General features: G+C 34.4%; 1 protein-coding gene across 1 annotated transcript in view; it reads left to right on the forward strand.

The window, feature by feature from the left end:
- dvl1b (dishevelled segment polarity protein 1b) overlaps positions 1 to 23,934 on the forward strand; it is a 74,095-nt gene that overhangs the window by 38,252 nt on the left and 11,909 nt on the right. The window contains exons 2-9 of the mRNA XM_073825835.1: positions 7,123 to 7,192; positions 7,605 to 7,726; positions 14,962 to 15,018; positions 16,129 to 16,241; positions 20,698 to 20,836; positions 21,922 to 22,015; positions 22,195 to 22,264; positions 22,346 to 22,485. Coding sequence (XP_073681936.1) covers positions 7,123 to 7,192; positions 7,605 to 7,726; positions 14,962 to 15,018; positions 16,129 to 16,241; positions 20,698 to 20,836; positions 21,922 to 22,015; positions 22,195 to 22,264; positions 22,346 to 22,485 — 805 coding nt within the window. The remainder of the gene's footprint in view (positions 1 to 7,122; positions 7,193 to 7,604; positions 7,727 to 14,961; positions 15,019 to 16,128; positions 16,242 to 20,697; positions 20,837 to 21,921; positions 22,016 to 22,194; positions 22,265 to 22,345; positions 22,486 to 23,934) is intronic.

The following is a 23,934-nucleotide window of genomic DNA, read 5'->3' on the forward strand; positions in this document are numbered from 1 at the left end:
TTTGACTGTAATGTGTGCTACTTATTCAGCTGAGGACTCTAAGTATGTTTGCTATTACAAATGGAAGGTAAACCATTCAGTAGTTGTAAATGAAAGAATGTCATAGCTGATAAACATTAAATGACCAAAACTTGTATACTGCTTTTCTAAAAATCAATACTAAACATTTCAGTTGGTCTTAAGATGTAGTTTTTGTATAGTCCTGAAACAGTTCTTGTTTCAGTACTCTTTTCAAGGTTCCCACAGTCATTAAACACATAATTAACTGCTTTACAATTGTTTGGGGTTGATAAGATTTGTTTTATGTTTTTGAGAGACACATCTTATGCTCATCATATTACACAGTGGTGTGTGAATTGATGACAGCATTGATAAAGCACAACTCCCTCACTCCTTCAGCACTCATACATCCATATAGAAGAGCTTTACTACCACTGAACTTCACCAGGAACCAGGCACTTCTCACTGTGCTCCTCTAGCAGCACCATAACATTTTGGAAGCTGTTAAATCTGAAATGATTGGCTTGGTCTCATGAGACTAGAGTATGGATTCCCAAAGGTCTATATTTCGTAAATATAGGCCTTGGAAATAGCTAAGTTTGTTGTGCTTTAGCTAGAGTAGGTAGTTCTGTTGTGGATAAACAACCATGCATGACACTTCTGCAGGCTGCACTTTCTTGGTGTTTCTCCTGCTCTTTTTCTAGCAAAAACTCACTCTGGAATTCAAACTGGTCAGTTAAAATAAAGCCTGGAAAGAAGCTCAGACTCACTGTAAGCTGTTAAACATGAACCTAGTGATTATGAAAACAGAAGAAGAATTGACTGCATTAGTGGTTTATATCAAAAGCATAAACCTATTGTTTGGAGGTAGTCTTCACTTGGATAATGTGGTTTAATAACCCTTGGCTAAGGGTTAATAGCCTGTTAAAGATTCAACATTGGAAAAGCATGCAACCTGATGCTTTAAAGGATGGTGAGTTACTCAATGAGCTTTGTATTGATCCACTCCCCTTCTTTTGTACGGCCACAGTGCGTTCTATGATCCTGGTGTCAGAACCCAAATTATGGATAGAGGCCTTGAAGCACTGTAGAGACAGATATGTGGACTTAACGAAACCTACAGTATAGAAAAATATAAAACATTTTATTTCTTTATTTAAGTTGTAGTGTTGGTGTTAAAATGTAGTGTTTGTAAAGTCTTGAAACTTGTTTTTGTTCTGAATAAAAAACTTAATTATAAATAATGGATGTATTTAACGTTCTGTTAAATGGATCTTTGTCTGTATATCTAACCCTGGACCAGTCATAAGACATTAGACAACGGCAAGTGGGAGGCAAGACCGTGTGAGGAGAAACTGGAATTTCTCTGTTTTCAGGCTTAGAGATAAAGAGAGACTGAAAAATTGAGTTTTTGTAGTTTTTTTGGTGGTGGTGGTTATTAGTCAATTACAGTGTTTGCTACAGAAAGCATTAAAAATTTTATTTTTAAAGAACTAGTGTTTAGTCTTGATTAGTTGTTCATAGTTGTACTTGTTTGTGTACAGAAAATGGAAAAACTTTGTCATGGAATTTCAAAATTGTTTATTAACTGCCAAGGCCTGAAAACTCATTGGAAGAAGCATAAAAATGTTTAGCCCTAAGATATTTTACTTGTGTATTGTACCACAGCTATGTCTGATTTGTGAGTGAATAGTTCAAGTCAGTTCTTTTCAGTGAATCAATCTGTTCAGTTCACAAATCTTTTTACACATTTGCCGTATTAAAATAATGTAATCTCTTAATTGTTTGTACTTCCGTGCATGTATTTAATCTGTTTGTTAAATGTATGCTTTACTTTTAAATGCACTTTGAAAGTTTATTTTTTAATAAACAATCAGAAATGTTAAAATAAATGCATTCTGAAAATACTTTTTACATCCTGATCTTAAATGTACAGTATGTGTCACAACCACATGGACACATGTTTTCATCGTTCCTGCCTTAGTTAATAGCTTGTTATGTTTGTTCATTTGATTACGTGTGTCATTATCTCCCCTGCTTGAGTTTAGTTCACTTTGTGTTTAATTGTTGGGTCTGGACTAGGGCTGCACGATATTGGGGAAAAAATGACATTGCAATATATTTTTTTCTTGCGATATATATTGCGATGTGTACAAATTCATTTATGTTCATCAGGTTGTTTTGAACTGCTTAAAACTCAAATAATAATTCAAGAATAATTGGGGTAATTTTGTAAGCATTTTCAAAGAATAAAAAAATGTAAAAGTACAGTATAATCAAAACCCTGAAATAAAATATTTTTTAAAGCTTATTTTGTGTAGTTTCATAAACAGTTTGACTCACCTTATTCACTGTCAATTCAGGCAAATCAAGGCTCTAATATGAAGTTAATAATGAATGTTGCTTTTACCCTGATGAAAGGGAAATCAGCTTTTTCCTTTCACGAAAAACATTAAAAGCTTAGCCAAGATGGAGCAACAGCTGATCATAGCTGTTACAGGGATAACATTTTTTAGCAGCAGAGCTACCGCAAGCAATTTTTAGTTTTGGAAATCCATTTATCTTTGTTTATTTATCTTTGCTGAAACTTCCGCGTCTTTAGGAGAGCGCAGGTCATGGTTGCTTAGCACTGGAGCTCAAGTTACAGAGCGCTTTGGAAAGAAGGAGAAAGCGGCGCGCCTAGCGTTTTACACGCTATTTTAGGTGTGACATATGAACGGTTTATTAGATTTGTAGTGTTTCCGCGTGTTGTGGCAACACCTGTTTTTTGGTCAGCAGCATCCTTTTTGTATCCAAAATACTTCCATATGACTGACGTTGCGTTTCTTTATGCGACCAATTCTTCCATTTCGGCGCTTTTCTCCCATCCCACGCTCATTTCGCCAAGCGCACGCAGAGACTGCATGCATGAAGTTGGTGAAGCAACGTGTGCACTGTAGTTTTTAAAGAACCTTTAAACATGAGTTAATTACTTTATTTTAGACAAATATAGATCCGTGAATAGAAAGTTTAGAAATATAGAAAGTACATTTTTAAATCAGACACACATAATTTCTTTTTTGCCCTGCATCGTGACTGCCACGATGTGACTATCACGCATGCGTACATCGTGATGACGATGCTGAAACGATCTATCGTGCAGCCCTAGTCTGGACAGTGTAATTTACAGTGAGAATTATTATTAAAAGGCTGTTATTGTTCATCTTCTCTGTTGTGTGTTTGATATTACCTCACAACTGTGACAGTATGTTTTCTTTTAAGCATTTCCTTTGGTACAGCAACATCATAAAATCAATTTCTGTGTAAATTATCGACCTGTAAATTATTTTAATGTAAAATAAGGACCTATCATGATGACATTTTGTTCAGTACCTTCTGGCTATTGTGTCTAAAACGTTTAGACCAATATCACTAGTTCACTCAGATCCCACAAATTTATCATTAAAGCAGTAATGAACTGATTTTTAAAATTATTTTATACGAAGATTCATTCATAATGTTTGCAAGATTTTTGCATCAAAATCATAATTTAGAAGTAATAGGCTGTTTTTGACCCTCTCTGCAGAACAGTCTGTTTTTATTCACCTTTTGCTTCCTGTAAGAGTGGGTGCAGCCATCTGTAAATGTTATGGGTCTGGCTTCCGGTCTCATCCCTGTCCAGCTATTTTTAGCTGTACGAAAGCAGCTTATTTTGCAGTTTTAATATTTACTGCACTTTGTTATTTTTCCATTATTTCCCTATAGCAGATTAAGAACCGGAAGTCTCACCAATAGGCTTACTTCCATGTTGAAGAAAAAGGTAGATAGGCGGGTCTGCATTCAAGACTTGGAAGTACTATGGAAGTTATGATTGGCTAACAGTTTCACTTGTGAAAATAATAGATGGAAACTACTGTGATGTTTGGGTTAAAACACATAAATACTAGTGCTGTCAATCGATTAAAAAACACTTAATTAATAGCAATAAGCAATAAGCCCACCTAACATTAAAGTTTTTAATTATATTTTTATATTGCATTATAATTTGATTTTCCAGTTTATGACCCTGAAGTCTTCCTTCTGTATGTATTGTTTCTGATATATTTGCTTTTTCATGAGATGAGATGAATTTTCATTGCAAAGAACAGATTAGCTAAAACAGATGCCAGCCTCAACACTTAGCCTTTTCATTTAAATACATGCACAATTCTCTTAGACAGACACTCTTCCTTCTGCCAGATACAAATGTTTGATTTGGTAAAGGCTCACAGGTGTCTTACTGAGCCGCAGGATAATTCCCTGCTGAATAAAACAGCACATGCTGGTTAGGTATGTTTTGGTGCTGGGAGGCTGGTTTTAGCTGGTTTATGCTGGTCCTTGACAAGCAACATGACCAGCATAAACCAGCAAAGGACCAGCATTAACCAGCTAAGGACCAGCATTAACCAGCATAAACCAGCTAAGGACCAGCATAAACCAGCAAGGGACCAGCATAAACCAGCAAAGGACCAGCATTAACCAGCTAAGGACCAGCATAAACCAGCAAGGGACCAGCATAAACCAGCAAAGGACCAGCATTAACCAGCTAAGGACCAGCATAAACCAGCAAAGGACCAGCATAAACCAGCAAAGGACCAGCATTAACCAGCTAAGGACCAGCATTAACCAGCATAAACCAGCTAAGGACCAGCATTAACCAGCATAAACCAGCAAAGGACCAGCATTAACCAGCTAAGGGCCAGCATTAACCAGCATAAACCAGCTAAGGACCAGCATAAACCAGCAAGGGACCAGCATAAACCAGCAAAGGACCAGCATTAACCAGCTAAGGACCAGCATAAACCAGCAAAGGACCAGCATTAACCAGCTAAGGACCAGCATAAACCAGCAAAGGACCAGCATTAACCAGCATAAACCAGCAACGGACCAGCATTAACCAGCTAAGGACCAGCATTAACCAGCATAAACCAGCTAAGGACCAGCATAAACCAGCAAGGGACCAGCATTAACCAGCTAAGGACCAGCATTAACCAGCATAAACCAGCAAAGGACCAGCATTAACCAGCATAAACCAGCTAAGGACCAGCATAAACCAGCAAAGGACCAGCATTAACCAGCATAAACCAGCTAAGGACCAGCATTAACCAGCATAAACCAGTAAAGGACCAGCATTAACCAGCATAAACCAGCTAAGGACCAGCATAAACCAGCAAAGGACCAGCATTAACCAGCTAAGGACCAGCATTAACCAGCATAAACCAGCTAAGGACCAGCATAAACCAGCAAAGGACCAGCATTAACCAGCTAAGGACCAGCATTAGCCAGCATAAACCAGCTAAGGACCAGCATTAACCAGCATAAACCAGCATTAACCAGCTAAGGACCAGCATTAACCAGCATAAACCAGCTAAGGACCAGCATTAACCAGCATAAACCAGCATTAACCAGCTAAGGACCAGCATTAACCAGCATAAACCAGCTAAGGACCAGCATTAACCAGCATAAACCAGCATTAACCAGCTAAGGACCAGCATTAACCAGCATAAACCAGCTAAGGACCAGCATTAACCAGCATAAACCAGCAAAGGACCAGCATAAACCAGCTAAGGACCAGCATAAACCAGCAAAGGACCAGCATTAACCAGCTAAGGACCAGCATTAACCAGCATAAACCAGCTAAGGACCAGCATAAACCAGCAAGGGACCAGCATAAACCAGCAAAGGACCAGCATTAACCAGCATCCCAGCACCAAAACATACCTAACCAGCATATGCTGTTTTTTCAGCAGGGCTTTTGTGGACTAAACCTAATTTAAGTAATTTAAATGTCTAGGTTGTTTCAATGGCATGTGCAAATTTGATGTATATACATTTCAATAGCTTATCTCATGCTAAAAATATTTTATGCTATAAATATGCTATAAAATATTTTTCAGGCTGGTTTGCTGTGGTTAAACATAAAAAATCTGCCTGCATAAGGTTGGCATATTTGAGTTGACACATTCATGACAAGCTGTCATGTGGGAACCTCACCATATGCCCCTCTATTCAAATCCATTGTGACAGTTTACAATTAGAAAAGTCAGTCTGAACAACACATTTGAACAGGATCACAGTTAGACATCACACAGCACATGAAGATCTAGTTGGTGTAAGCTCTTTTTTTCCCACTAGTTGCCTAGATTAGTACTAGATTTGCAATGAATGAAAGTGGTATAGCAATGCATAATAAATCATTATAAATAATTGTAAATACTTTACTTACAGTGGTGGCCAAAAATATTAGAACACTAGTATTTTCTCCAGCTAAAAAATGGTTTTAAGTCAGTTATTTCTATCTTTTGCTGTAGTGTGTCAGTAGGAAATATCAGTTTACAGTTCCAAACATAAATCCAGAAGACCTGTGGCAATGTCTCCAAGATGCTTCAAAAGACCTATCTGCAAAGTTACCTGAAAAACTATGTGCAAGTGCATATGACAAAAGCTGCTTTAAACACAAAGGATGGTCACATCATTAGTTACACATTAATTTAGTTACTAGAAGTTAATTGATAAAGAAAATCTGTTTATGACATTATTTTGACAGCATCCTCATTTTACAGCAAGTGCCTAAAACCTTTAACAGTGCTGTAGCTTTGCAGATGAGTTTCTTGAAGCATCTTGGAGACGTTGCCACAGTTCTTCTGGATTTAGTCCGTCTCAGTTCGTTCTGTTTCTTCATGTCATTCCAGACAGACTGGATGATGATGAGATCAGATCTCTGTGTGGAGAACCGGCTGTTGTTAGACTCCTTTTGCAAACAAAAATCTCACTGGAGTATTACAATCAATGGAAAATGAATGTTTGAAAATGTAAACTGATATTTCCTACTGACACACTACAGCAAAAGGTAGAAATAACTGGTGAAAATACTAGTGTTCTAATAATTTTGACCACCACTGTACAATTTATTAAATTTAATGTATAGTATATAATCTAATGTCACATGTTGTAGATGATAATTGGTGGTTTTCTACTTTAGGCTGCAAAATCCTGGTGGGACTGAGCAGTGCTATATACAATATGCACAACCAATACAGCAGTTTTATTCAAACACTATTCTAATTAATAATACATGCCTTTTTTTCCTTTGTGTCTCTGCAGGGTTGTCAAAGAGGAAGTCTCTGACGATAACGCCAAACTGCCTTGTTTCAACGGGAGAGTGGTGTCATGGGTGAGCTGCGATAACCTCTGCATTATATAACATCTGAATCAGAGTGGAAAAGGCAGGCAGTCATGCATTCATATGTCATAAGAAAGATGCAGCACAGGCGCTAAATCATACACTGCATCGTACTGGACATCACCAGTTTTAGTTCACCAACTCATTACACTAATTATGTCTGAAAGGCACTTTGAAGTCGAACGACTCTAAAGTATAATGCATAATTCAGGAAATTGCATTGCTGGATGGCATTTTTAGTTTGTGCCTTTGAGGTCTTTGTTTGTTGTTGTCTTTTGTCAAGAGTTTAGTAGAAACATCGTGTTCGTCCAAAGTCAGTGAGGGATAAAGAAGAGCCACTGAAACATGAACAAAAAATCTGAACTAGACACATTTTTATATGCATTTATGTGTCTTTTTGTAGCTTGTGTTGGCAGAGAGCTCCCACACAGATGGGATGTCGGTGTGCACCGACAGTCATACGGAGCTACCCCCACCGCTGGAGAGGACGGGAGGCATCGGAGACTCCAGACCCCCCTCGTTCCAGTGAGTCTTAACACATGTATACTCTGCAGCAAATAAAGCAAACACTTCAGAACAAATTCACTAAACACATGTGCATGTTTTTTTATTTTATTCTGTCATTTAATGCTTTGTCATTATTTTTTGTCAATATTTATCTTTACCAAATCTCAAAATAAATATATATTTTTTATATTGTACATTGTTGTGATGCCTGAATGTACTTGTAGTCTTCTGAACGATTAATTTTATTTTTAATTTAGACAAAATAATAACAATTCATAGTACAATTTATAGTATATACTGTACTATTCAAAAGTTTGAGTTGTTTTTTTCAGTATTTGTAAGAAATTTTTATTTTATTTAGCAAGGATCCATTAAATTAAATCAAAGTGACAGTAAAGACATTTATAATGTTACAAAATATTCTTGTTTGAATTTTGTATTGTATCAAAGAATCCTGAAAAACAATGATCATGGTTTCTACAGAAGTATTAAGCAGCACAACTTTTTAAGTTTACAACATTTATAGTACTAATGTTTTTTTTTTTAACCAAATCAGCATAATAGAATGATTTCTAAAGGATCATGTGACACTGAAGAAAAGACTGGAGCTTCAGCTTTGCTGTCACAGGAATAAATTAGATATATGTATAGTGCTTTTCACGATAAAAATAATTGCAAAGCAGCTTCGCAGAAGATCTGGTTGTTTAGTTTGTTGGTTCAGGGTTGGCAAATACAAAATACAAAATTTTAATACTTGTATTTATTTTAGGGCATGATTGCACTATAAACTGATTTGCGTAAGTTCTTTAGTGAATCAGGTGCTAGAACAAATGCAAAAAAACATGAATTTCCCTTAATCTTTTTTTTTTCCTTTTAATGTACAGTGCGTGCAGAATTATTAGGCAAGTAGATATTTTGGTTATATGTTTTTTTCCAAGCACATTTTACTAATTTTAAATGATTGTAGATGTTTAATTATGTTTAGATTTTTTTCAGTTTTTTTCTGATTAGATTAGCTTTGCTGTCATTTAACGCTCACTTAAAATCGTTAAATAATAATCACTATTAAATATAATCTTTTGCACATTATAATGTTGTGATGCCTAAATGCCCTATTTAGATCCAACAATAATAATTTTAGTATGTATGGTGTATACCATTCAATAGTTTGGGTTGAGTTGTTTTGTCAGTATTTTAAGAAATTCATATTTTATTTATCAGGGATTCATTAAATTAAACCAAAGTGACAGTAAAGACATTTATAATGTTACAAAAGAATTATTTTTTCAATAACATATTCTTTTGAACTGTGTTATATCAAAGAATCCTGAAAAAAAATGATCATGGTCAACTTTTTAAATTTACAACATTTATAGTAATACTGTTTTTGAGCAGAAAATCTGCATTATAGAATGATTTCTGAAGGATCATGTGACACTGAAGACTGGAGTAATGACTTAAAACTTCAGCTTTGCTGTCATTTTAAAATTCAATCTACGTTTATTTGTATAGTGCTTTTCACGATACAGATCATTGCAAAGCAGCTTCGCAGAAGATCTGGTTGTTTAGTTTGTTGGTTCAGGGTTGGCAAATACAAAATACAAAATTTTAATACTTGTATTTATTTTAGAGCGTGATTGCGCTATTAACTGATTTGCGTAAGTTCTTCAGTAAATCAGGTGTTAGAACAAATGCAAATAAACATGAATTTCCATTTTTCCTTTTTCTCCTTTTAATGTACAGTGCGTGCAGAATTATTATGCCAGTTATTATTCTGGTCATGTTTTTTTTTTTCAAAGCACATTTTACTCATTTTAGTTGATTGTAGATGTTTAATTATGTTTAGATTTTTTTCAGTTTTTTTTTCTGATTAATTAGCTTTGCTGTCATTTAATCCTCACTTCAAATCATTCAATTATAATCACTATTAAATATAATATTTTGCACATTATAATGTTGTGATGCCTAAATGGCTTATTTAGATCAAATAATAATAATTGTAGTATTTATAATATATACCATTCAATAGTTTGTGTTGAGTTGTTTTTTCAGTATTTTTAAGAAATGTATATTGTATTTAGCGAGGATCCATTAAATTAAACCAAAGTGACAGTAAAAACATTTATAATGTTACAAAAGAATTATTGTTTCAATAACAGATGTTCTTTTGAAATTTGTATTACATCAAAGAATCCTGAAAAAAATATCACAATTTCTACAGAAGTATTAAGCAGCACAACTTTTTAAGTTTAAAACATTTATAGTAATAATGTTTTTGAGCGGCAAATCAGCATAATAGAATGATTTCTGAAGGATCATGTGACACTGAAGACTGCAGTAATGACTGGAAACTTCAGCTTTGCTGTCACAGGAATAAATTAGATTTTAAAATTCACTTCACGTTTATTTGTATAGTGCTTTTCACGATACAGATCATTGCAAAGCAGCTTCACAGAAGATCTAGTTGTTTTGTTTGTTGGTTCAGGGTTGGCAAATACAAAATTTTAATACTTGTATTTATTTAAGAGCGCGATTGTGCTATTAACTGATTTGCGTAAGTTCTTTAGTGAATCAAGTGCTAGAACAAATGCAAATAAACATGAATGTTCCTTTATCTGTTTTCTCGTTTCAATGTACAGTGCATGCAGAATTATTAGGCAAGTTGATATTCTGGTCATATTTTTTTTCAAGCACATTTTACCAATTTCCAAACCACATCAATCTTAATAACTACTATTGATTTTGTATTTAATAATTTATAAGTGAAATATAATTGTCCATGAAGGCTGAAAGTGAAGAACGTCTTATATTCAGGTGTGCATAATTATTAGGCATGTTTCCTTTTACAGATAAAATGAGCCAAAAAACAGATTTAACTCAGACTAAAAGTCATTTAAAAGTCAATTATTAAATGCCCATCAGAAGAATGCAATACTAATGCAATAATAGAATTTGCAAAGTTAAGGCGTGACCATTGGGAAGTAAAATGCTCACTGGGTTAGCACGGTCAGAAAAAACAGGTGGAGAAGAAAAGACACGTTAACTGCAAAATAATTAAGAAATGAGGTGAAGAATTAGGTGAAACCATCAGGAACCATTTAGTCTCCAGCACCATCGTTTTCTGGAGCTGCAACCTATCCGGAGTCTCCAGAAGTGCAATGTGTCAGGTTCTCAGAGAGTTTTCTTGGGTAAAAAGTTCTACAAAATGACCCTAACTTAATAAAAGTAACACGCTGAAGTGTGTGTTTTTTATAGGCTTTATAAATAGTTAAGTTAAGAGTGACTTTTGAAGGACAAGCATCACATCCTCTTGTACCACTGTTTGAAGAATTTATCTTCCAGGATCTGACAGTAAGTTTTGGAAGTTCATTTTTAGTCTCCTTTCCTGAAAAGTCTGTCTTGCAGAGATAAACTAAAAATGAACTCACAAAACTTACTGTCAGATTCTGAAAGAAAGATTCTTGTATCACTTATAAATGATTAAATACAAAATCAATAGTTATTAAGATGGTGGTGGTGGTTTGGAATTGGTAAAATGAGCTTAGAAAAAGAATATGACCAGAACATAAACTTGCCTAATAATTCTGTACATTAAAAGAAGAAATGTGCATTTGTTCTAGCATCTGATTATTTTATAATTCTGCACTGTATATGCTCAATCACAATTATTTACCTGATCGTCGGCTATATAGTAAAGAGGTTTAAAAAAATGCTATTTGTTCCATTTGGATCGATTCCAAGTTCAGTTTAATGTGAGAAATGGTATGACCTCTTGATATTGCTATGATATAATTGTATTATGTAACTAAACTTTGTGGGCCAGGTCAAGTGAAATGTTTAGTGTTCTCTGGAACAATAGTTACTTAATAGTTCATTTTAAGCTGTCATTGTGTTTTATACTCAACCACTGAAAACTTCTATTTAAAGTGTGCACCAGATGTGCTGATTATCTCTTCTGGATGCACATACACACTCACATTAGCGATACACTTCTTCCTTCTCACACATTCTGCATAGTCTGGGTTTCTTACACTTGCACTCTCCTTCATTTGCTCCCACAGACTCTCTGATTTCTCATGTATATCATTGTTTCCCAGACTGATTTGCTCCATCTATAAGGCTCAAGTAGTCTGTCATCAACGTCAAACCAGAAAAAAATAGATTTTATGTCTGGTGGTTTTTTTTTTTTTTTTTGCTTTCTTGCTTAAAAAGTGAACTTAGCTAGTTGATTGATTACATAAAGAATGGCAAACATTTTTGTATTACAAGTTTTATGAAATGTTAATTTAAATATGCAAATTAAGGATTATCTGCTAAATATGCACACTTTATTTTTACATTTCCAAAACACAAATCTGAAAATTGGATAAAGCCAGATTCACAATTCTGGATTCAAAGAAAGGATTTTTTTCTATTAGGACATAAATCAGAATATATATTTATAATAAATTACAAAGTGTGTTAATTCTAAATATATTAAAATATACATTTTAAATATTCTTTGCTCAAAAGTTTGGGATCAGATCAAGTTTTTTTAAGACATTTTTCTTACGTTCATCAAGGTTGTATTTATTTGATCAAAAATACAGAAAAAACTGTAATGTTAAAATAAAATGAAATATTATTTCAATTTAAATAATTTAATTTAATAACTGTTTTCTATGTGAATATATTTTAAAATGTAATTTATTCCTGTGATACAATGTTGAATTTTCAGCATCATTACTCCAGTCTTTATTGTCACATGATCCTTTAGATATCATTTTAATATACTGATTTATTATCAATGTTGGAAACAGTTGTGCTGCTTAATATTTTGAGGGAACCTGTAATTTTTCCCCCCCCAGGGTTCTTTAACAAATTAAAAGTTGAATTGAACAGTTTCTTTAAAATATAAATATTTTATAGCAATATAAACTACCATCTAAATGTTTAAGGGCAGTATTTTTTTTTTTATAAATTTGTACTTTTATTAGTTTTTTGGATTAAAATGTATAAAATGAAGCAAATGATATATGAAAAAAGCCCTATGTAAAAATAAATAAATAAATAAATGGCGTAAATGGTGTAAATAAGTGCTACTGAAGTGGAAATTTCTAGCTCAGTTCATAAGAAAAAAAATACAGTTTGAGAAAAATGGCCTTTAAATATGTTTTACTTTAAATCTATAAATGTAAATGTATATAAAAAAAAACTTGCACTTGCACTCCACTATATAAAAAACAATGGCCCAAAATGCTAAAGACTAGTGCATAACAAAACATGTTTTTGCGTGTAGCGTCTTGCCTAAAAAAAGTGTTAAATTAAAGAAAAAATGACAGTGGCAATAGAATATGACAATACAAGACTAGACAATAATCACAAGTAATTATCTGATTAATTTACAGAGCTAACAATTTTCACTTGTAATTTCTGTTTTCAAAGCAAAATCAAGAATCCCCTAAAACCTGCTGATGTATTCCCCGGGGAACCTTAACTTCCAGTCGGGAATCCCTGATTTCCATAATAATCTCTGTCACACACACGCATGTTTATAATGTGAATGTAGGAATATTAACAGCAAAAAGAGAGCAGATCCCTTTGGCTCTTGCTCCCCCACTGGGCTCAGTCATCCAGAAAACATGAGACACTAATGTTGAAGGGAGTTGTGGTAAACAATGAGTGCTGTATCTGCCCATAGCAGAACACCCCGGAAGGAACCTTTGTGTTTTGTCACTGTTATGCAACACCATGACCGAATTTAAAATTGTTAATATTTAAGATTTTAATGTTAAGGGAGAGACGAGGACAGAGACTCGTCTTTTGCTTTTTTGAAAGAAAATGACTTCTAGACTACATTAGATAAAACTTAATTGTCATTTGGCAGTTAGCATCTAACCAGAATTGGAAAGAGTAATGTATTTTGCAAGTGCAAAAATGGTACGGTACTGTGCAGATGAAAAGGGATATGAATAGAATAGGTCCACTGAACAGCGATGATAATGTATGAATGTCTATGAATAGAGAAGATGCTCTAAATTCATTAAAAATAGCAGAAATAGTCAAATGTTCAAGGGCAGGACTGATGGAGTAATTATAATGAGCTATATTCTAATGTATGATACTTGCACCATACAAAATATCCTGTTAAACTGTTGTTTTTGTCGTTATTTATACAGTAATTCAGTTTTTAAATGCAGAAAAATGAAAGTATTTACAGTAAAATGTATTTTTTTTACTGTGTATTGTAAGTTAACTTGCAGTTAACAGTTTTTAACTAGCTTTTTTTCTGAAAAAGTGAAAAAAATGTTTACAGTGTGGAACATCATTGTTATTATCTTTATTACAGTCACACATGCTGTTCCTTTTATAAGGCGAGAAAGCAAAACAAGTTGTCAATTTGTGTGGATTATATTCTTGGCAGAATATGAAGTAATGCAATGTATGTAATGCCAAATGATATCTAATAGTAAAAACTGACACATTGCTTGTTTGGTGTTGATAAAGTGGTTTTTGAGCCATACAGATGCTGTTATATATCTGCCCTCTTGTGGCTGATTTTTAACATGCAGAGCAAAGCAAACTATGGATTACATAATGATGGCATGTGCTTAATTTCTTAAATTGGTTGACTGATTCAGTGCTTACACATTTGTATCACGTTGCATTCATGCAGTGTAAGTCATATTTTTGGTTAGAATAATATTATGTCACAATACACTACCATTCAATGGTTAGTGGTCAATATTTTTTGTCACTTATGTTCAGTATTACTGCATTTATTTGATCGAAAACAGTAATATTGTAAAATATTGCAAATTTTAAAAGGACAGTTTTCTATTTTCTATTCCAGTGTTCATTAATATTAATTTATATAGAATGTGAATTATTGCTGTAATGGCAACACAAAACTTTTAGCAACCATTAGACCATTTGTGTGTATAAACACTAATTCAGTGTAGCAGTGTTGAAAACAGCCGTGCTGCTTAATGCTTTTGTGAAAGCTGTGATACATTTTTTGAAAGTTGAATGTATAGAAAGTTCAAAAGATTAGAAAACCTTTTGCAACATTATTAACGTCATTACTGTCACTTTTGAGAAAAGTTCTTACTTTTTTAAAATGTAATTTCATGTCTCAGTCACAGCTTCAAATGCTCACAGATGCTTCAGAAGGAAACACAATGCATTAAGAGCCAGGGGTGTAAACTTTTGAACAGAATAAAGATGTGTACATTTTTCCTATTTTGCCTAAATATCATATTTTTTTCATTTAGTATTGCCCTTCAGAAGCTACAGAAAAGACTTACATGTGTTCCAGAAGACAAAATCAGGTAAATTTACCCTGATCTTCAAAGTCCAAAAGTTTTCACACCCTTTTCACAGCTCTTAATGCATTGTTGAGTCCCTTAGTTGTCCTCACTGTGAAAAGATGTGTCTTTAAATGATACATTCATTGTTGGAAAGGGTTCAAATACACAAAAATGCAAAAACCAAAGAATTAGTGGGACCTAAAGGATTTTTCTAAAGAACAGAAGACAGTTTAACTGTTAACTGTTCAGGACAAACAAGGGACTCATAAACAACTATAACTAAACAAACATACATACATACAAACAAACAAACAAACAAACAAACAAAAAACACATCTGTGGATCATTAAGGTAACAACTTACTATTAAGAATCAAGGGTATGTAAACTTTTGAACGGGGTAATTTTCATAAATTCAGCTATTATTTTCTGTTGTGGACTATATGTAAACATCTTTTATGTAAAATATCTCATTCAGGTCAGTACTAAATAAAAACATAACATGCATTCTGTATGATCCCTCTTATTTTGTTAAAATTAACATTTTAATATTTAACATTAACATTATATTTTGACTTCAACTGCATATACTGCAAATGTATGTGTCCTTTTTACCCTGCTGTGTAATAAAGTATTGTGTCTTCCACTTTGGAAAGGACAGACTCGCTTTTTGTTACATGTTAAGAAAAAAAAAATCAAAAGGTTATCACATTCTGGGGTTATTGCCTTTATACGGGTCCCAGGTACTATATTAAGACTATATTAGGGTTGTTGGAGAGGTTAGTAATGTTTCTTCATGAAGGTGGAATAAATTTCTCACCTCGCTCAGGTTTCTGCTGAAAACACATATAGATGTACAGTACAGTTGCCTTCCCCAGGGGTGTAATTCAGAAACCGATCTTTCATGATGAAACACCCCCTATGTGTCATCATCATTATTCACTGAGTAATCTATCTCTCTCTTGCTCACTGTCATCCTCGTTGCTCTTTCTGTCCTTCTCACAAGCTAAAATAATCTGCAATACAATGCTTACACATAAGCATTAGTATGCTTCTGATAATAGAGTTGTTGCAGTGTGTCCAATGTCACTTAGAGCTAATACATATATTTCTGTTTGCATTTTTGCTGCAGTGCTAATGCAGTGAACAGCAGAGATGGGCTGGACACAGAAACTGGAAGCGAGTCTGTTCTGCGCCACCGTCGAGAGCGGGAACGAGAAAGGACCAGACAGAGGAGAGATGAATGTGAGTGTAACTCCAGGAATATGGTTAAAGCGTTAGTTCACCCAAAAATCAAAATTAGCCTATTATTTACTCACCCTTAAGGCATCCAAGGTGTATATGACTTCCTTCCTTCAGATGTTGTTATATTAAAATTTGTACTGGCTCTTCCAAACTTTAAAATGGCAATAGGCAGGTGTTTTTCTTTAATAATTTGAAACAAGTCCAATAAGGTGCATTCATCCATAATAAAAATTGCCTTACACGGCTCCAGTAGGAGAAGGCCTTCTGTAGCAAATCAATGCATTTTTGTAAGAAAAATATCCATATTTACAACGTAATAATCACTTTTCTCTAGCTTGCGCTAATAGTTGAATGTGGAAGTAAAGCAGCAAAACAAAACAACAGTCCAAATTAGAAGTACAAAACGAGGATTTGTAAAGAAAAATGTTGGAGGATTTCAATATAAGCCAAGAGGAGACTGGTTTTCACTTGCTAAAGTAGGGAAACTTTCCTTCTTTTGCTCCTGTAAACAAACCAAGCCAAGCGGTTATGTATGCAACTGTTAGCGAAAACTAGATTTATGTGATATTATGTTTTAAAAATGGATATTTTTCTTACAAAATGCATCGATTTGCTACAGGAGGCCTTTATTTAGACCTCTGGAGCCGTGTGAGGCACTTTTTATTATAGATGGATGCACTTTATTGGACTGTTGAAAAGAAACACTCGCCCTTATAAAGCTTGGGAGGAGCCAGAACAATTTTTTATGTAACTCAGATTGCATTCGTTTAAAAGAAGGACGTCATATACACCTAGGATGCCTTGAGGATGAGTAAATAATGGGCTAATTTTCATTTACGTGTGAACTAACCCTTTAAATACTGTAATTTTAGCATAGGTGATCAAATCTCTCTTACACATAGCAGTTTATTTTCACTACAAATATTTTGCATTCCTAAATAAACTTGATATAATCATGGCTTGATCGAACGACCCGTGAGAATGGCAAATGTTTTTACCCCCGCTTATGAAGGATATTTACCTCATTAATCTGCTTTTTAAACCAAGGTCAAAAAGTCATCTCTTTTTTTGTGTATGTTTGTTTTGTGAATATTGGTTTATTCATCTTTGGTGTATGCATTGGCTTGCATTAAGCTCATTTCTCAGAGTACAGTCTTAATTTATCCTTAATTGCTTGCGATGACAGACTGAAACAGCTTCATCTTTTAAGTATGTTCTCACATTAATATAACAAAAAGCAATCTGTCATTTTAATGACATTTAACAGACACTCTCGTTGTACACGGTGTTTCTAGTGTTTCTTTGTTCTGTATTTGATTTTCCGTTCATTAGTTGTTGGCACAATAAATAACCACACAAATAATGAACACATCCGTACACTTTACAATGGCAAAAATGTTAGTTCTTCTTTACAACAACAGGCGTCAACAGAGTGGAATCACACACCCTTCCTGTCATCCGTTCAACACAGTCCTCACCCTAGCAAAACAGATGCTTTCTCAAACACACAAACACACCCAGGCCTCTCACAATAATTTATCTATGCGTTTGTGATGGTAGCACAAGGCTCTCTGTTGGCCCATTAGTTCCCGCTGATCATTAATCAGTGTGACTTAATTAGGCGGCCAGTCTGGAGACAGTGTCAGTGGTGACAGTGCAGCACTGAGATCACAATTAATAAGACAGAAAGGAGAAACAAATATTAGGTGTGCAAGATGTACTGTTCCTCTGGGAATAGCCAGGCAGAAGCTATAGGGATTCTGGGCCTATAGACTGTATTTTGTGTTGCCCCTCTTCCAACAAAATGCAAAACAGGGATATGTATGTATCTATCCATTTCTATTTTTTGTCTACATTTTTCCAAATAAACACAACACAAAAATTTACTTATGTAACAAGACAAATAGCCAAAAAAATAATAAATAATAAAAGTGGGCATAACATGTATTTATTGATTTATCTTGAAATATGGAGATGTGTTTGGAGAACGTGAAGAAACAGTAAGGCGTAATATTCATTAATTCAAAGCATGTTTCAGACAATTTCTATCCAGACTCCTTTCTCACCCCTCTGAGGTTTATAAACACGCTCCATTATCTCGTCGCGGTTATATGTTGCTCCTAAATTATAATTGGACATGATGGCTATTGCTTTCACTCGAGCAGCGGACGCAAAAATACAAACGGTCGCGCGCATAGTGCTGCAGTTGATGGATGGCAGTGCGCGCCTGGGCGAGAGCGCGAACAGAAGGGGCGGGTAATAAATTTATAACGCGCGCTCCCGCGGGAGTTCTGTGTGTGCAGTAGTAGTTTATTTGTTTGGACCGGCGGAGTGCTGCTCTTCTGTCGTTAGCGCTTTCGGAGGTAAGGCGACTTAATTTTACATATTTTATTCGAAATAAACAGAATTCAGGTTAAGTCATATGTTTTGTAGTGTTTTAATACTATTATTTTATTAGGAAGACATTCGTAATTGGGGTGTATTTTAGGTAGAGCAAGTAAAAAGAGTAGACTATGGCAAAAAAAAAAAAAAAAAATATATATATATATATATATATATATATATATATATATATATACACAATAAAATGATTTTATTAATCAGTGTTTTGTACAATATTTTAATATGTAAAAACCATTAAACACGTTTAAAAGCCGTTTTAAAAACGATATTAATTGTTGACTTGTTTTCATGCATTTTAGTTTTTTTTTTTACCCCTTTTGATTGTTTTAAGAATACATTTTGTAAGACTAAAATAAATAAAATTAAATAGGAACAAGCTAACGTTACAGTTTTAACTAGCATGTGAAGAATTAATTTTCAGTTGATTGTAACCTAATATACCTTTATACATCACATGTGATGTATTGTTATATTATTCCTCTAAATAAGTAATATATCTTTAGGCTAAATGGCTGCTTACACGAATAGTGTTGATGTATTGTGTACTTTTTCATTTCATTGCTGGAAGTCAAACATGGCTTTGTAATGGATTGCTGTGTCTAAATACATTAAAGCGATAGTTCATCCAAAAATGAAAATTACCCCATGATTTACTTACCCTCAAGCCATCCTAGGATGTATATGACTTTCTTCTTTCAGACGAATACAATCCAAGTTATATTATAAAATGCCATGGCTCTTCCAAGCTTTATAATGGCAGTGAATGGGTGTTGAGATTTTGAAGTCCAATAACTGCATCAATCCATGCATAAAAAGTGTTCCAATACCTTCTGAAGTGAATAAATGTGTTTTTGTAAGAAAAATATCCATATTTAAAAGTTTACAAACCATAATGTCTAGCTTCCGCTAACTGTCGTTCATGTGTTCACAAGAGAGTGACGTTTCACTGTTTGATGTAGGATGTAGACGAAAGCGGTAATGAATTAGAAGTATAAAACGAGAATTTTTGAAGAAACATGTTGGAGGATTTCGATATAAGCCACAAGGTTTTCCTTTGCTGTAAGCAAAACTTGGTTCTCGCGAGACCAACATATTGTCACCAAAGCTTACGCTACGCCTACGTCCTACGTCATTTGCTGGAATGCCATTTTCTCATGATTGTGCATACGACAGTTAGCAGAAGCTAGAGATTACAGTTTATGAAGTTTTAAATATATTTATTCTTACACAAATGCATTGGTTCACTTCAGAAGGCCTTTATTAACCACCCAGAGCTGTGTGGAGTACTTTTTATAATGGATGGATAAACTTTATTAGACTTCAAAATCTCAACAGCAAACAACTGCCATTATAAAGCTTGGTGGAGCCAGGACATTTTTTAATATAACTCTGATTGTATTCATCTGAAAGAAGAAAGTCATATACACCGAGGATTGCTTGAGGGTGAGTAAATCATGAGGTCATTTTCATTTTTAGTGGAACTATCACTTAAAGCTATATCACCATCTTTTACAGTGTGCTTTCCATCCTAAATTAAAATAAAAAAATATTAATTAATTTTGTAAGCATTTTTAGTTCTCCATTACTCTTTTGTTTTGCATTTCCTCACATCTCATCCTTTCTTCTGTCTGTCTTTTGTTACCAAACTTTACCAATACCCAATTTACTAGTGACTGCAGATTAATCAAGTAAAAATCAAAAACCTGGCATGCCAGTGAGCAAATCATAGAAAGTATGAGAGAGCGATATCACTCCGTTGAGAGAAGTTCCGGCCACCCAACCCTCCTGGAGTGTTTCGGGTTCCACCAGAGGGAATATACTAAGTCTGGCCCACTGGGATGCCGCCGCCTCACCAGAGTCTTCCAGCCAATCAGATGCCACCCCGAGGCAGAGCCACGCCCACAGGAGTGTATGTTTTCTTTTTTTTTTTCTTTTTTTTTTAAGTTTCTCACTCAAGGTTTGATCAAGCCATGAAATATCCACATATTTGGACGTCTTTTTTGATGTTTTGATGCTTCACAAACCTTTCTGTGTGCCTGATTGTTGTTCTCAGTCCCACGTGTAAATGGTCATTCTAAAGCCGAGCGGGTGGTGAGGGACACGGCCATGGCCTGTGACAGCGGCTCTATGATGAGCAGTGAGCTGGAGTCAAGCTCCTTCATTGACAGCGAGGAGGATGAGGATGCTAGCAGGTTTGGTTTGGAATGATTTATTAACATTTAATTTTTCGTGTGTTCTAGCCTTGTAACTGAATTATTATTTAGTCTTGGCTTTTGGTGCATAATTACAGTTCGAGGCCAGAATCTGCAAAAATGTTAATTATTTTATCAAAATAAGAGGGATCATACAAAATGCACTTTATTTAGTACTGACCTGAATAAGATACTTCACATAAAAGACATTTACATATAGTCCACATGAGAAAATTATAGCTGAATTTATAAAAAAACGACCCTGTTCAAAAGTTTACATACACTTGATTCTTAATACTGTGTTGTTACCTGAGTGATCCACAGCTTTTTTTGTTTGTTTAGTGATAGTTGTACATGACTCCCTGTTTGTCCTGAACAGTTAAACTGTCCGCTGTTCTTCAGAAAAATCCTTCAGGTCCCACAAATTCTTTGGTTTTTTAGCAGTTTTGTGTATTTGAACTCTTTCCAACAATGACTGTATGATTTTGAGATCCATCTTTTCACACTGAGGACAACTGAGGAACTCATATGCAACTATTACAAAAGTTTAAATGCTTACTTATGCTTCAGAAAGAAACACGATGCATTAAGAATTTGAAGATCAGGGTATATTTAGCTGATTTGGTCTTCCTTGGGAAATATGTAAGTATCTTCTGTAGCTTCTGAAGGGCAGTACTAAATAAAAAAAATACCTGCTAATGCATTGTTTTTCCTTCTGAAGCATCAGTAAGAGTTTGAAACTTCTGTAATAGTCGCATATGAGTCCCTAAGTTGTCCTCAGTGAAAAAAAAAAAAAAAAAAACACAGCTGTGGATTAGCTATCAACAGTATTAACAATCAAGTGTATGTAAACTTTTGAACAGGGCCATTTTGATAAATTCAGCTATTATTTTCTCTTGTGGGCTATATATAAATGTCTTAATCAGGTCAGTACTAAATAAAAAATTACATGCATTTTATATCCTCCCTCTTATTGTGGTAAAATAATTAACATTTTGCAGATTCTGCGAGGGCGTATGTAAACTTTTGACCTCAACTGTATGTTCAATAACTAATCTGTTCTTCTCTCTGTTTGTCTCTCTCAGGCTGAGCAGTTCCACAGAGCAGAGCTCTTCGTTTCAGTTAATGAAGAGACATAAGCGCAGGCGCCGGAGACACAAAGTGGCTAAAATCGACAGGGTCAGAGCAAGTCCTCATTTGTAAAAGCAATATAAAAATAAAGTAAATAAAGTTTTGTAAAAGAAAACGTAACAAGTTTTATGTTAGGTTTAGGTTGTGAGTTGTTCTTTGTTCTTGTTCTTTTTGTTCTATGTGGCTTTTAAGCATCTCACATATCTCCTCTGGTTTTGTTTTCACAGTCATCTTCGTTTAGCAGTATCACAGATTCAACAATGAGCCTCAACATCATCACTGTTACCCTTAACATGGGTAAGATCAGTTTGCCTTGTACATGTACACATACAGTACTTCACAAATTCATCACTTCCATGTTCTCTTTTATTTGCACAGAGAAATATAACTTTCTCGGCATCAGTATAGTGGGCCAAAGTAACGATAGAGGAGATGGTGGCATCTACATCGGCTCTATTATGAAGGGAGGAGCCGTGGCAGCAGATGGGAGGATAGAGCCAGGCGACATGCTCCTGCAGGTAGGTTGTTATTAAATACTATATAAGTAAAACCGCAGAGCAAAGTCATCTTCTGTCATCATTTACTGACTCTCATGTTGTTTTCAAACCTGAATGACTTACTGTTTGCATGAAGCATACAATAATGTTGGTACCAAAACCAAACAGTTTTTGTTACCATTATATTTTTTGACCATACAGTGGAAATTCATATATTCTTCAAAATATTTTCTTTTGAACAACATGAGGGTGAATAAATGAGACAGAATGTTCATTTTTGGGTGGACTATTTCTGTAAAACCCCTAATAGCTCAGTTTTTTACTCCTTGGTTGAAAAGCAGATTAGTGTAATGCAATGGATTGGCTCTGCCAGTGGAAGATACTGTGGTGCATTAAAGAGATTATACGCTGCAGGGACATACGGTTTGTATTTACATTAGTTTTTAGGGATGAAATTTGGCCTCTGGCTCTGTGCACTGTGGGTTTAGTGATTGTCTGTAGATGCAGATACAGCCTTCAAATGCCTCCAGCAGCTGTTGATCCCTGTTGAGCAGCAGATTACAGTAATAGTTATGGATTAGACCACATCTTCATATTGGCATCATGGCACAGTGTAGCACACTGATATTAGGAACATTACCTTAAGGTACCTTAATTAGATCAGTTAAATGCTAATTTTTTGGTATTCTTATTTACAGGAACTTACAAGGTCCCAGTTTATCTTATATAGTTATACTAACTATATAGTTTATGTAGTTTACAATAGGGTTATACTATATATACCCCAGTTCAAAAGTTTAGGGTCAGTAAGATGATGTTCAATGTTTTTAATTCCCTGACCCAAGCGAGATTTCTCTTTTAAATAAATGCTGTTCTTTTTAATGTTTTATTCATCAAAAAATCCTGAAAAAGGTATCACCGGTTCCAAAAAAAATATTAAGCTGCACAACTGTTTCCAACATTGATAATAAATCAGCATATTAGAAGGATTTCTGGAGGGTTATTGACACTGAAGACTGGAGTAATGATGCTAAAAATTCAGCTTTTTCATCACAAGAATAAATTCTGTTTTAAAGTATATTAAAACAGAAAATCACTATTTTAAATCGCAATAATTTTTTTACAATATTACTGTTTTTTCTGTATTTTTAATCAAATAAATGCAGCCTTGATGAGCAGAAAAGACTTAAAAAAAAAAAAGATTAAAATTCTTACAGATTACAAACTTTTGAACGCCAGTGTAGTTAAATGGTGAAATTGTTTTTAAAGTAAAGGGTTTACTTTTTTAACCAAAGTGTTGCCAAATAGATTAAAAATGTTTAATACAAAAAACTTTACTAAAGTTAATGTCATAATTATATAGGACATAGAATGGTGACAAATTGCTAAATCAGATTGAATCAGTTAATTGAAACAACTTAACTCAACCTTATTCTCAACCTTTTTACTACAAAGTCCACAAGAATATTC

The sequence above is a fragment of the Garra rufa genome, chromosome 20 (assembly GCF_049309525.1).
Source record: "Garra rufa chromosome 20, GarRuf1.0, whole genome shotgun sequence".
NCBI lineage: Eukaryota > Metazoa > Chordata > Actinopteri > Cypriniformes > Cyprinidae > Garra > Garra rufa.